Genomic DNA, 12,826 nt, shown 5'->3' with positions numbered 1-12,826 from the left:
ATCAAGACTATCAAATATATAAAGTCTGCAGTAATATTGGTAAAAGGTAAATTAAAATTGTAATGAGGTACATTATCCATGATGACTAAAACTTAAGACTTTGATGCTAATGGTTGACAAGTCTAAGATGAAATTCAATCTAACATACTACATGTGGGAGTTGATATGAATATTTTAGACAATGCTTTAACATGAGATAATAACATTGAATATACATACTATATGACCCAGCAAGGTATATATATATACATTATATATATACATTATATATATAAGGTATATGAGGTATATATACATTATATAGAGATACATAAAATCACTAAAATCTTAGGCAAGAATATTCACATTAGCTTTTTATGTTAATAGAATCAAACATGAATTAGCCCAATTAGGTGTTATTAAGTGAAATACAAAATATTTAAGAAATGAAAATGGACTATAGCTACACAGAACAGCATGTGCAAATCTCAAGAGAACCCAATGCTATAAAATTGTGTACTGTGGTTCTCCTTAGGAGGCGGTACAAGGGATGGAGGCTTCTGGAAGCTAGTTATCTGTCAGATCTTGCCCTGAGCGATAGGTACATGGATAACATTGTATTAGCTCATCAACCTATACACTTTTGATTTATATGCTTTTATTTGTGTCTTAATTCAATAAAAATTATTGGGCTTTAAAAATACTATTCATTTTTTTGCCTCAGATGCATTAAAATTTTTTTTCAGTCATCATGCAACCCATTACAGGGACTTGTAAAGCCATTTCATAGGTCATTTCCTTGAGGGCATCTCTGAGAAAATGAATACTTTGGAAAAGACACTGGAAGATTGGCTCTAGAACTGGTTGTTTATTGCCTTATGCACATCTTATCCAAACTGATTTGAGAATCTTTAGCTACATTTTGATAGTCCTGTATGTGTGTGTACCACTGGCTTCTAAGCAATAAGAAGGAAGGGATGATATCTTGTCAGCTGATGGTGCATAAAGCAGCCAGCAAGAGATTATACTTGCTGATTAACTAGCTACAAATGGCTATTAAATATTACACTTTGACAATCAGGCTAAAAGTTGCTTGATGACGAAGGCGTGCTTACAAAACCTTGTAACACAAATGGAGAAGTTTTCTGCAATTGTAACAAGATTTCCTTGTTTCATTTTCTGTTCTTGGATGTTAACATGGTACGTAAGATTCTATTGCTCCAGAGTTTATTTGTAGGAACAAAGTGAAAGCTGTGATGGTATTTAGGGATAGTAAGAATGAGTGTAAATTGAAATCTAGTGTGTTGCTCACGTCCTTTGAGGGCTGTCTTGACTCACATACCAGCCGAGTGACCTCAGTTAACTATCAGTTTTCTCATCTGTAGAATGATGGAAATATTACCCACCTAATGGACTTGCTGTAAGTTACGTGAAATGGTAACATTAAAATACTCAGGACAGTTTCCAGGCACATGAAATAGTAAAATGCTATCTTTATTGAGGAGAGAAAGGAGGAAATGGAATAGATGAGGTTGACTTGACAGGAAAAAGACATTTTTAACATCATGGCTTTTTATATATGAATACAACGTAATGTTAGGGTAAAAGTAGAAGTGACCTTAGAAATCACTCAAGTTGGTTTCAGGGGTGACATTGGAGCTGAGGGAATCCAAGGCCACCTGGCAGTGAAGTGGCTTAGATAAGAGTCTGAGTCTCTGGACTCATCTCTCAAACCGCCCTCTGCACTGCAGCTGTGCTTCCCTAGGATTCCTTAGGAATCTTCTCTGCTGTTTCTTGATTACTTGAGAAACTTGATTTTGGTTAATTTCTTTACTGACAATGAATTTTTAGTTAATTTCTTCTCTTATAATGCATTTTGTTTAATTCCTTCACTTATAATGAAATATTTCATTATAATCAATGTCAAAATTTAATTAACTGCCAAGAGTTAGCAAGTGCTCACTCATTGCACAAAGTATGATCCAGTTAAATAAGGAGGCTGGTAGAAGTGGAAGCTAAATAGGACAATGTGAAAAACATAGATCGAGTGGTTATAGAGATCTGGATTTGAATGTCCACTGTGAGTCTTGTGTCACCATCTTGGGAACATTGCCAATTCTCACATGCCTTGTCTGTAACATTGGATGGTAGCATTTACCTTGTTGACTTAACTATGAGGATTGAGAGAGAACTTTCTGAAGAGGGACTTCCATGTGGTAGGCATATTATTAGAAAGGGGAAGACTGCAGTAAAAGGAAAAATGAGACTCTAGCTTAACTTGTTAGTATGGAGTCTGGTCTCGAGCAAAGAGGGAATCCCAGGATTACCCACCAATACAGAAAGTTTGCTTCATTCTTTCATCCTCAGCCAGCCTGAGCATGGTCTGCATTGTGAGCAGGGTCATCATCATGAAGGGGATGCTCTGGGACACTGCATGGAGAAGCACAGAGATGAAAATAAAGGTGTTCATCTTCCCATACTGGATTCCTTTGAGTCCCCATTGCACTAACACCAAACGTTTCAGGGTGGTATAAAGGTGGCAGGTGAAGGGCAACAACAAGACGCTCCTCTTCCTCCTTCCTTCACCATAATGCTAGGTTGTGGTTAAAGGATCAAAGAGAATCAAGGAGTTAGAGAACCAAGCAAGTACTAGCTGCATGGACTTCTGAACCTAGTGGTCAGTGACACCTGTTCATATAGATATTTATTGTAGTCCGTCTGTCCCACCCAACCCTGACTGTGCCCTCAATGCCTGATACATATAACAAGTGCCCAATAGTTACATTAAGGGTAGGAAAACTTTTCTCCATGTAAGTGTACAGTGAGTTTCAGAGTATGCCTTAGGGAGAAGATGTTTTTACAAGCACAAAGCTGGATGGAGAGTGTGAGGTTGGGAGAGAGTCCAGTAGTTCAGTAGCCTGAACTACTAGCTGTTCAGCAGGCTTATCTGCTGAGCATAGTAGCTGCATCATATTCTTTGCCACAGAAGAGAGTGATGCTCTTCCTTCTGCTATTTGCTCCCATGGGGGTTGTAGACAATTTGCTAGGGGGTGGTTGTTTCTTCTGGAAAATGTGTATGATTATATCCCTGATACCATAACTCGTTGCAAGTTCAGCCAGGGCAAGCACAACAAATTCATTTGGTAGCTCTAGGATCCTGAAGTTACTTTGGACTTCGTACATCACAGAATTGAAATCATGTGCAGCAAGAGACACCAGAACTTCACCAGCTAGCATTCTGATTTCTCGGAGAATCTGAGGAGGAAAAGAAAGATAACAATCACAATCAGGGGAAAATTAAGATGAACTTGGAGAAAAACAGTCTACATGGTATTTCAAGTTCTACTTGCTTTGGTATAGAGGGAGAATGGTCTGTTATAAAACCATAATGAAGGACTATTGAAATGGTTGTCTACAGTCAGAAAAAACAGATAATTTAAATGCACTAAAAAGAAAAACAAAACAATCCCCAAACAAAACAGAACAAAAAACCTCAAAAAAATTGGTTTTGATGGAGTTGCTGTAAACCTGAGGGTCAGTAGATATTTTCTGGCTTATTTGTCAGATAATAAGGGAAGGATCTGATTTAAATGAACTGGGCTAGGAGTTGAACCTTCAGTTTTGTTCTAATTATCTTTTATGTCAGATGGGAAGGAGCTTCTGCTATTGGTGATGGATCTACTCTCCTGCTGAGGAAAATATCAATCTGGACAAGATATTAAGATATAAGTGCACTGAGGAACTCACAATAGCAAATGGAATGAGTTAGAGTTAAGAGCTAGAAATAATTGGAAATACAGGGGAAAATGCCCTTGAGATTGCTTTGCACCATTTTGAGACAGTCATCAGAGTTCAGGTGAACCAGTGGTGAGATCCTGGTTATCCTATCTCCATTTTTCATTCCTTTTGACTAAAACCCCAAGGGGCTGCATTTAGGTGAAAGGTTAATTCCATGAAGCACAATACAGCATTGAATGATAGAAATCATTCAGAAATCCCAATCACAGAAAGTGATCATGATTGGTTAGTGCCCTGGGAAGGAAAAGGTAATTGTTTTTGGAAGAAAGCAAAATTTTCCAAGAACTGTCCTTTTTTACAAAAGGAAAAATTTAACTCTCATGGAAAAAAAAATTTTTGAATACATGTAAACCAGGCTCTCCACTTAGGTCAATAAAAAGTCACATGAGAACCACGAAAATGGGGTTTTATTTACTCATTCTGCAATAGTTACTCATATTCTAAATTTTTTTTCTAAGCATCAGTGTCCTCATTTCAAAGGACATGGTTTGCCCTTGAAGTTTTTGTTAGCTTTGCTTCAGTATCTGCATCTGAAGGGATGAAAACAGGGGCTGTAACAGTATCCAAGTTACGGTGAAGAACCAACAGCAGAGATACATGGTCTTGGTAGAGAAGCAGAAAAATCTGCACATCCCTACTGGTGTAGTTGGATTACTTAAGGATCCTACTGTGGCCCCGACACTGATTTACCAGTAAGAATCAAACCTACATTGTTGTCTCTCATGTCCTTTGAAGCATAATAAATCAGCCGTTGAACAACTGCATCATCTAAGCTGTCTGTGTTTTGAATAACAGAAGTGAGATGACTGTATATTTCTTCCTGTGGATACACAAAAGTTTATACAGAAATTTGAGTAGCAAAAATGAAGCAATTGGATGAGGTCCAAGTAAGTTAAACTGTTAAAATAAGCCATGTATTGTTAATACAAAATGGATTTTATATGTCATCATTGAGTTGTCCGAAAAACAACATACAACTTTAGGAGCCAAAGGCTTATAGAGAGGGTTAAGTGAATTCCAAAAGCTGGTTTAACCTGCTATGTTTCTTCAGCAAGAGTTAAGTGAAGGTGGGGACAGGGCCTAACTTAGTAGAGTCTCTTACAGGACACTCAAGGGAATGGAATTGTTGATCAATATTACTTCTGTTTTTACTACCAAGGAGTGAATATTGCACTAGGAAATGCACTCTCACTTCCAAGGAGGCTGCTAAGCTATGAAGCTAAGTCCTAATGGAGTTTAGTACACTCTGGATTCATTTATGATTTTTAGGCAGATCTTCAGTCCATTTGAAACACATGGGTTGATCAGATGTCATGTGTACAGGCTCCTCTAAACCTCTTAGGTGGCCTTGTATCTTACAGAAGATAAGAGACTGATGTATCCTACAGCTTCAAGCATGTATACCATATCACAACCATGTTTAATGTGTGAAATAATTTCTTTAACTCTGGTTCTCATGACATTTGTAAAATTAGAGGATAACACAGCATTTGCTTTCTTCGTTGTAACTGTTTACAGACCCTGCCTAATGATCTCTGGGTCTTTGCAGATCTTGTTCTGTTAACAAGGCTTCCATTTTTGGAGTCCCTGCTTGTTCATATCACTTTACAAGTGCCTTTGGCTGGAGCATTTCACTAATGTGCACAATGAGCCTCAGTGTTAGGTGCCACTAGCTTTTTCACTGTATAGACAAAGGAATGGAACCACTGAGAGCCTAACGGGGTCCATGTTCAGTAGTGAAGATAAACTGTGAAACTGATCATCTCAACTTTCATTGGCAACTTCGCCTCTTGAATTTTCTGGAGTGCTAGATCCTCTCCTGAAAATTCTCCATGTTTCCATGCTTCAGAGGTTGTTCCCTAAGTGATTCTCAATGTTTGAGGAATAGTGTTTGGGAAAACTTTCCCTGCTAAGAGGCGAGTGTAGGAGTTCACAACCAAACCTAAAAAGTAGGGCTGGTCCCATGAATTTTATATTTTCAGGGTCATTATACATTTACCCAGGCCCCTGCAGTGGGGCTCGACTGTTGCTTTCTTTCATAATCTCTGTTCTGTAGTCATAGTATTTATAGCTGGACATTGCATTGCATGCATCTATCTTGGCTTATTTGTATCCTTGATTGAATGGTGGACATTTGGGTCTTCCATTTGGGATTATTATGAGTAAAGGTACCATAAACATTTCTGCATGAGTGTTTTTGCAGACGCAGGTTTTATTGCTTTTGCATGAATCTCTAAGGGTAAGAAACTGCCAAGTAGTTCATAAATCCATCAGCAGTAAGAATTATGGTTTTCCCTCATATTTGCCAAATGTTACTGTGACTGTTTCCTAAGAGATTTTACTTAAGAGGAGAAATTACAGGCCTAGGGAAGCAACACTGAGTAGTGGTTAGACAAATTCTTGCGTAAGGCAAGTATGTTTCAAGTAAGTCATGTAACTGCTGTGTATTATTTTTTAGTTGTCGAACACCAGTCATAAACTTGTGAGGAATGGATATTACATAATGTACTGGCTTGTTTTCCTTTGGAAAACAGCTAGCACTGTACATTCTAGATAAGGGTCGAATGAAGGGTAGTTTTGTCATTTTGGTTGTCAATTTTCAGAGAAATTTATAGTTGTGAAATAACATTGTGAATGAGTAGGAAGGACATTAGATCTTTGTAGGAACCCTCAAATCATAAAAGAAAATGCTTTTATCTATGTGACTGAGTCCCTCCTTTCCCATATCTATATAAAATTGGGAAAACATTCTTTTGCAAGCTTCTAGAAGTGAATACTATGATACTTGAGACACTACATACAACCGTTTAAGTGACTTCAGGTAAAACTACATTTTTATGAATATAATGCCATGTAAGAAGCTAGAGGAAAGTGGGAAAGTTGAGTTCAGAAAGGATGTAGTCAAATGCTGCAATAACTGGACTAGAAAAAGTGAATGGAAAAGATATTTTTCTCTATTGGTCCTACCTTACTACCATTATCTTCCTTGTTCAGCATCCCAAGAGTGAGGTTAATATCTCCAAACATTTCTAAAATGCATAGAAAAAGAAGACCAATATGTGTTGAGAGACCATTGCTTTGCCATAGTCATAGAAAAGTAATTTCCCCTGGACCACTAGTTCTTTGGTGGCAGGAATTCCATTTAATTCAGAATATTTCAAATTCCTTACATGTTTGGAAATAGCAGATGATCAGTAACTTTCAAAATGTGAATTAAATGTGGAAGGGAAGGTGGAAGATGTATCATTTATAGCTACTTGGTTTTATTTCTCCATTATACAGGGAATCAATGTAGCAAAGCTTGGTGCTATGACTCAGTGAGTAGATTCCCTCACTCCTTACTTGAGCATAAGAAGGAAATGACGTGATACATCTGCCTATTTCTTACCTCTTCAACAACAACCCCCTTCCCACCCATCTTGCTTTTACATACTCTTTCATGTACCCTCCTGTTCCCATCATGTTCCTTTCTGGTCCCAGCTCATAAGGCCATATTTCTTTCTGATAATGACTTATATACATTTTAACTTGAACTTTTCAGGAGCATATGTTTCAAAATAAAAGCATTCAAGAGAATAGAAAAAATATTTCCAGTCCAAGAAACAGCTATTTCAGACCACATGGAAAGTTGGTAGAAAACATAGACTTGGAGATATTTTCCATAAACCTTCAGCAAGATACCTTTAAAAAAGTTTTCTTAGCAAAGCATATGTGCAGTCATGCTTCAAAACTGGGAAAAATATTTCCAAAGGACCCATTTAGCATTTACAATTGAACAAGGAATAATGGCCTTATTTTGATATGTAGCCACTTCCTTCTCAGATAGACTGTACATTTTTAAATGAGGAGAGGTACAGTTGTGGCTCAGGCTTCACTGGTCCTTCACAGTCAGCACACTGTTACTATTTTGCAGTAAAGGGAGGGTTGAGACAATCTTCAGAATTTAATTTCACAAACCTTTCAGTGTACACACCCTCCACAGTGACACACTGTCCCTCAGCCTCCATATGTGCCTGTGAATCAGACACACAACACAGTGGGCCTCTAACTTGCCACCATCCAATGATGCTCACCGACAGGGTCCTCCGTGCTGTGAGTCATGTCTTGGCTGTTTCAGACTGAGAGACCACACCTAATTATCAGAAATGGTAAGACTGCAAAAGCAAAGAAGCAAGTTGGAAAGTTTCTTCTATAAGGCTCACATGAAGTTCTCTAAATGGTGGTCTTTACTCCACTTAGCTGGCACAGTGGTCTGGCAGCTTGCAGTGGTGGGTTTGTTCTGGAGGAGGCTGTTGCTGTGATCCACTGCTAGGACATCATCTTGCTTCTGTGCTCCTGTTGACCAACAAAATGACTGCATCTCCCCGAATATTGCCCCTTCGGTAGAAATTGGAGTGTTTGAGGAAGAAGAAATTAGAGGCTGGGACTCAAACCATTGTTACAGATCGAAGGAGTTCTTCTCCCCAAGTTTGGGTCCATTGATGACAAATTTGAGAATGGCTTTCTGTGGTCACTTTGCTGGTCTGATGTTCATAAAGCCTGTATGGTGGTGATCTTGTTGATGTACTTGATTAAAAAAAAAATCAGTCACACAGATTGAGCATGCTCAGTGGATCGGAATGCCTGTCAGGGGCAGTTGATAGGAATGTCCAACGGACAGCAGCAACGCAAAGCCTTCGCTGCCCCCCTTCCCTCTACTTCCTCACTGATTTGGTCAGGATCAGGACCTCCACCCAGGACCAGGGTGTCTGCTCTGTTGTCAAGACATCTTTTCACCCAGACGTTTTAGCCACATTGCTTTTGACTTGACTAATATGATCCTAAATCTGGTCCCATTGCTCCTTAATCCTAAATCTGTATGATCACAATCTCTGATATGTTATATTGTGTGATAATATGAAGGGTTTGGAAGGGGATTCTAGCAGTCTACAGTACTGAATGTAAAAGGCTTCAAGAAAGGGACACATGAGAGTTCTCAGCTGCTACTGCTTCGATAGCTATTCTTCCTTCGTTAGCAAAGCATATTTCAGATGCAAGGGCCAAGTGCTTGCAGCTACACCTATGAATTCATCATTCCTCTCAGAGGCAGATATTTTACAACGTGTCTATTACAAGGTTCTTCTGCAGTCTGGTTGTTCAGAACATTTTCAGCTTTACACATCAGCATCATTTTTTTTCCCCTCAGGATGTTGCTTTAAAAGTTCCTTGCATAGGGTATTTATCTAGTGTCCTTATTCAAAATGGCAATTCCGAGGCTGTACTTCAGATCTGGTAATTCAGAATGAGAGGGCCAAAGTATATATTTTAATGATGACCCTTTGTTGATTCTAAATTTCACCGAAGTCTGAGAAGTGCTGGCCAGGGTCCTTGCTCAATCACCTGTTAGTGGGCCAGTGATGGTTGGGCAGTGAACTGAGGGTGTTCTTTCTGGGTGGGCAGGCATACCTGATCTTCCCAGCATTATGACTCATCTGCTTCCTTGCCAGGTATAGGCTAAGAAATATTGGTGGGTCAGAAATCTTGGGTGTTCAGAGGCAGCCTGAAACTCATGATGTCTTACAAAAATTAAAAATCATGTGCTCTTAAAAAAAACTATGTGCTTTGTGAAATCTAAAAAGCAAAAAAAAAAAAAAAAACTATGTGCAGTGAAATCAATAGTAAGAAAGCCAGCCATTTCAGTGATTTTTTTACCATTTTGTTACTCTTTTTGTGAATGACGTACCATTTTTCTGCTGCTCCATGCATATGAATTTCCTTGGTTTCAAAAAGGAAAGTTAGGGTTAACTGATTTATATTGACATTGTAATTGACTCATCAAGGCAATTAAAACATCTTCGCTAGAATTCTTTCAGATAAATTTGCCCTTTGAAATCAATATTGCAACAAGACAAAAACAAACCCACAATTCCCCAAACAGCTAATCTTCTGTCTTACATTCCATTTTTGTGGAGCTGATTTATTGTACCTTTTCATTTCTTCCTCTTTTCTTTATGCTGGACTCACATAATGTGGGTTAGATTGCCCAGGCCATAGGAGCATCCTTAAGTCTTAGAGCTAACAGGATGACACGTGCAATCTACTCAAGTATTGTTTCTAGAAGCTTAAATTCAGCCTGTTAAAGTACCAGGAGTCTACCGTGGTGTAAAATAACCATCTACTTTCAATGCAATTTTTCAAATGATAAGAGAAATGAGAAGCCAGTTCACTGACACAAAGAGCTGAAAAATGAGCCAAGATAGTATCGTTAGAGGAGTAAGCAAAGAGCACAGATGAATTGTGAGTTGTGTCCACAAAGCAGAAGGTTGCATTGGGGTTCTGGTAAGTAGATTTGAATCCTCCTTAGAATATTTAGCAGGATCTACTTTATATCTTTAGCTATAAGACACAGATGATATACTTTCTTTCCCTTTACCTTAAATAGAATGCATAATAGCATTTTCTTGAACTGTGGGTTCACTTCAGTCCCCCAGTGCCTGCAGTAGTCAGTGCTGGGCCAAGGCTGGGGCTTGGTTTCCTATTTGGCAGCAGGAACAAAGCTCATGAACCATCACCTGCTGCCTCCCAGGGTATACATTTGCAGGAAGCTGGAATCGAGTGCAGAAGAAACTCACACCAAGGCACTCTTGTATTGCAAGTAACTGCTAGGCCATATAACTGCCCATATGTCTCAAGATTTTCAGAGGCTTGTTGCTTTAAATAGCGAATATACTAATGTTTCAATATTATAAAAATACATATCTAAATACATTTTTTGCTTGGATGGGATGAGAAAAGAAATAGGGTACCCGCACAGCAACAAAGTGGGCTAGTACTCTGCAGTGCTGTCCCTACCTATGGGGGCTAGTTTTAGTCCCAGCTGCTCTGCTTGCTAGGCACCTCCTTGTTGATGGCCTGGGAAGAGAGGAGGATGGCCCAAGGCCTTGGTCTTCTGCATCCACGTGGGAGACTTGGAAGAAGCTCCCAGTTCTCAGTTTCAGCCTGGCCCAGCTCTGGCCATTTGAATAGTGGACAAACAGATGGACGATTGCTACCTTTCAAGTAAAATAATACTTATCTTTAAAAAGAGGAAAATAAATAGCATGAATCTTGTAACAAGGCCAAGCTTCAAACTGATGTTACTATTTTGGGAGAATTCACTGAGTCCCTTGTCTGAGTATGACATATCCCTTGCAAATGCAAAGGGATTAGATTTGTTGGCTTGTATAAGGATAACTTGTTATGTCAAGCATCTGTGTTTTCACTTTTTTTTGGTTAAACTGAAAACATGTGTTTTGTTGCTTTCAATCCTAGAGCAAATTTTCAGTGTAATGTTGTATTAGAAATGATTGTGATAGGAAATTGCTTATACTCTTTCCCACATAAGCTAAGTATGAAGACTTCTTTCTGCACTGACTGCAAGCAGCAGAGGCTGGAGAAATCTGTAGGGACTGAATGCCAGGTAGGATGGGGAAATACACCGTAAGGTTAATATGATGGCTGAGTTTGTTACTAGGTCTTGATGAAAAATCCTGAAGTGTTAGTATCCATGAATTACTAATCTGATGCATATGAGAGCAGCAGGCAGTTTTCTTTTTCTTTTTTTTAAAAAGATTTTATTATTATTGGAAAGCTGGATATACAGAGAGGAGGAGAGACAGAGAGGAAAATCCTCCATCCGATGTTTCACTCCCCAAGTGAGCCGCAACAGGCCGGTACGCGCCGATCCGAAGCTGGGAACCAGGAACCTCCTCCAGGTCTCCCATGCGGGTGCAGGGTCCCAAAGCTTTGGGCCGTCCTCGACTGCTATTCCCAGGCCACAAGCAGGGAGCTGGATGGGAAGTGGAGCCGCCGGGATTAGAACCGGCGTCCATATGGGATCCCTGGGCTTTCAAGGCGAGGACTTTAGCCACTAAGCCATGCCGCCGGACCCAGCAGGCAGTTTTCTGTATGTCATTAAACATGTTACATTTGAAGCTGAGAGCTTTGGACCTAGCAAAATAGCTCTATGGATAAATCCTCATCTTGAAAGTTACAGGATCCCACATGGGCACCAATTTATGTCCCAGCTGCTCCACTTTGCATCCAGCTCCCTCCTTATAGCCTGGGAAAGCAGTAGAGGATTGTCCAAAGCCTTAGGATGCTATACCCATGTGGTAGACTCCAAAGAAGCACCAGGCTCCTGACTTTGGATCAGCTTAGCTGCAAGCCGTTGTGGCCACTTGGGGAGTGAACCAATGGATGGAAGCTATTTGTTTCTCCTCTTTGTAAATCTGATCTGCGTTTCCAATCAAAACAAAATAAATCTTAAGAGTTGAACTTTTTATGAAAATTTATTAGAAAGGCAGATTTGTAGAGAGGAGAAACAGATCTTCCATCTGTCGATTCACTGCCCAAATGGCCACAATAACCAGAGTGGAGCTAATCCGAAACCAGGAGTCTCCTCCAGGACTCCCATGTGGATGTAAGCACACACAAAGACTTCAGCCATTCTCTGCTACTTTCCCAGGCCATAGCAATGAGCTGGATTGGAAGTGGAGAACCTGGGATTAGAATCAGCATCCATAAGGGATGCCGGTGCATGCAGTCAGTGGATTCACTTGTTGAGCCACTACAGTAGCCTGAGACTATGGTTTTAGTTATGTCTTTTCAGGATTTAAGAATTAAAAAAAGAAAAGGCTTAGAATTTAATCTCTCTAGAATGGTTTAGAAAACAGTTTAACCTGATAGTTAATTCAAGCATCCAAGGATGAGCAAGGGATTCACTAGCAATTTGTTTCTCAGAACCTCTCATGTTAGGCATACATAATTTTTTACTGACTGGCACTAGGATATCTCAGATGCTTTGTAATTTGGGGCAGTAGGATAAACAGGGGCTCTTCATCTTGGATGACATCTTTCAGTGTCTGGGCTGTGTGAGAACTGGGTCCCTTCCTTCCAGAGCTCTGTGGATGCTGGTCAAATCTGTTTTAATTGTCAGCTACCTCTTACACTGCCAGGATCTTCGAGAAAGATCATTTTGAAAGAGGATATAGCCTTCATTTTTTCTATTTTTATTTTTACTTATTTGTGC

The 12,826-nt window shown here is 39.5% G+C and overlaps 1 protein-coding gene across 7 annotated transcripts in view; it reads right to left on the bottom strand.

The window, feature by feature from the left end:
• The window catches only part of MROH2B (maestro heat like repeat family member 2B), a 57,264-nt gene extending 48,862 nt beyond the window's left edge, over positions 1-8,402 (bottom strand). For 4 of the 7 annotated variants that reach the window (XM_058680148.1, XM_058680152.1, XM_058680151.1 and 1 more), the window contains exons 1-5: positions 7,851-8,402; positions 6,745-6,806; positions 4,487-4,597; positions 3,075-3,234; positions 2,311-2,409 (exon numbers count right to left, since the gene is read on the bottom strand). In XM_058680148.1, coding sequence (XP_058536131.1) covers positions 2,311-2,409; positions 3,075-3,234; positions 4,487-4,597; positions 6,745-6,806; positions 7,851-7,878 — 460 coding nt within the window. In that variant the 5' untranslated portion in view covers positions 7,879-8,402. Of the gene's footprint in view, positions 1-2,310; positions 2,410-2,762; positions 2,785-3,074; positions 3,235-4,486; positions 4,598-6,744; positions 6,807-7,734; positions 7,792-7,850 lie in introns of those variants that run through there. The other 3 variants (XM_058680150.1, XM_058680153.1, XM_058680154.1) reach the window with 3 other exon arrangements.
• Positions 8,403-12,826: the final 4,424 nt, after the last annotated feature.

The sequence above is a fragment of the Ochotona princeps genome, chromosome 23, assembly GCF_030435755.1.
Source record: "Ochotona princeps isolate mOchPri1 chromosome 23, mOchPri1.hap1, whole genome shotgun sequence".
NCBI classification, from domain to species: domain Eukaryota; kingdom Metazoa; phylum Chordata; class Mammalia; order Lagomorpha; family Ochotonidae; genus Ochotona; species Ochotona princeps.
The sequence above is the reverse complement of the archived record's forward strand: the minus strand, read 5'-3'. Positions and strand labels throughout refer to the sequence as shown.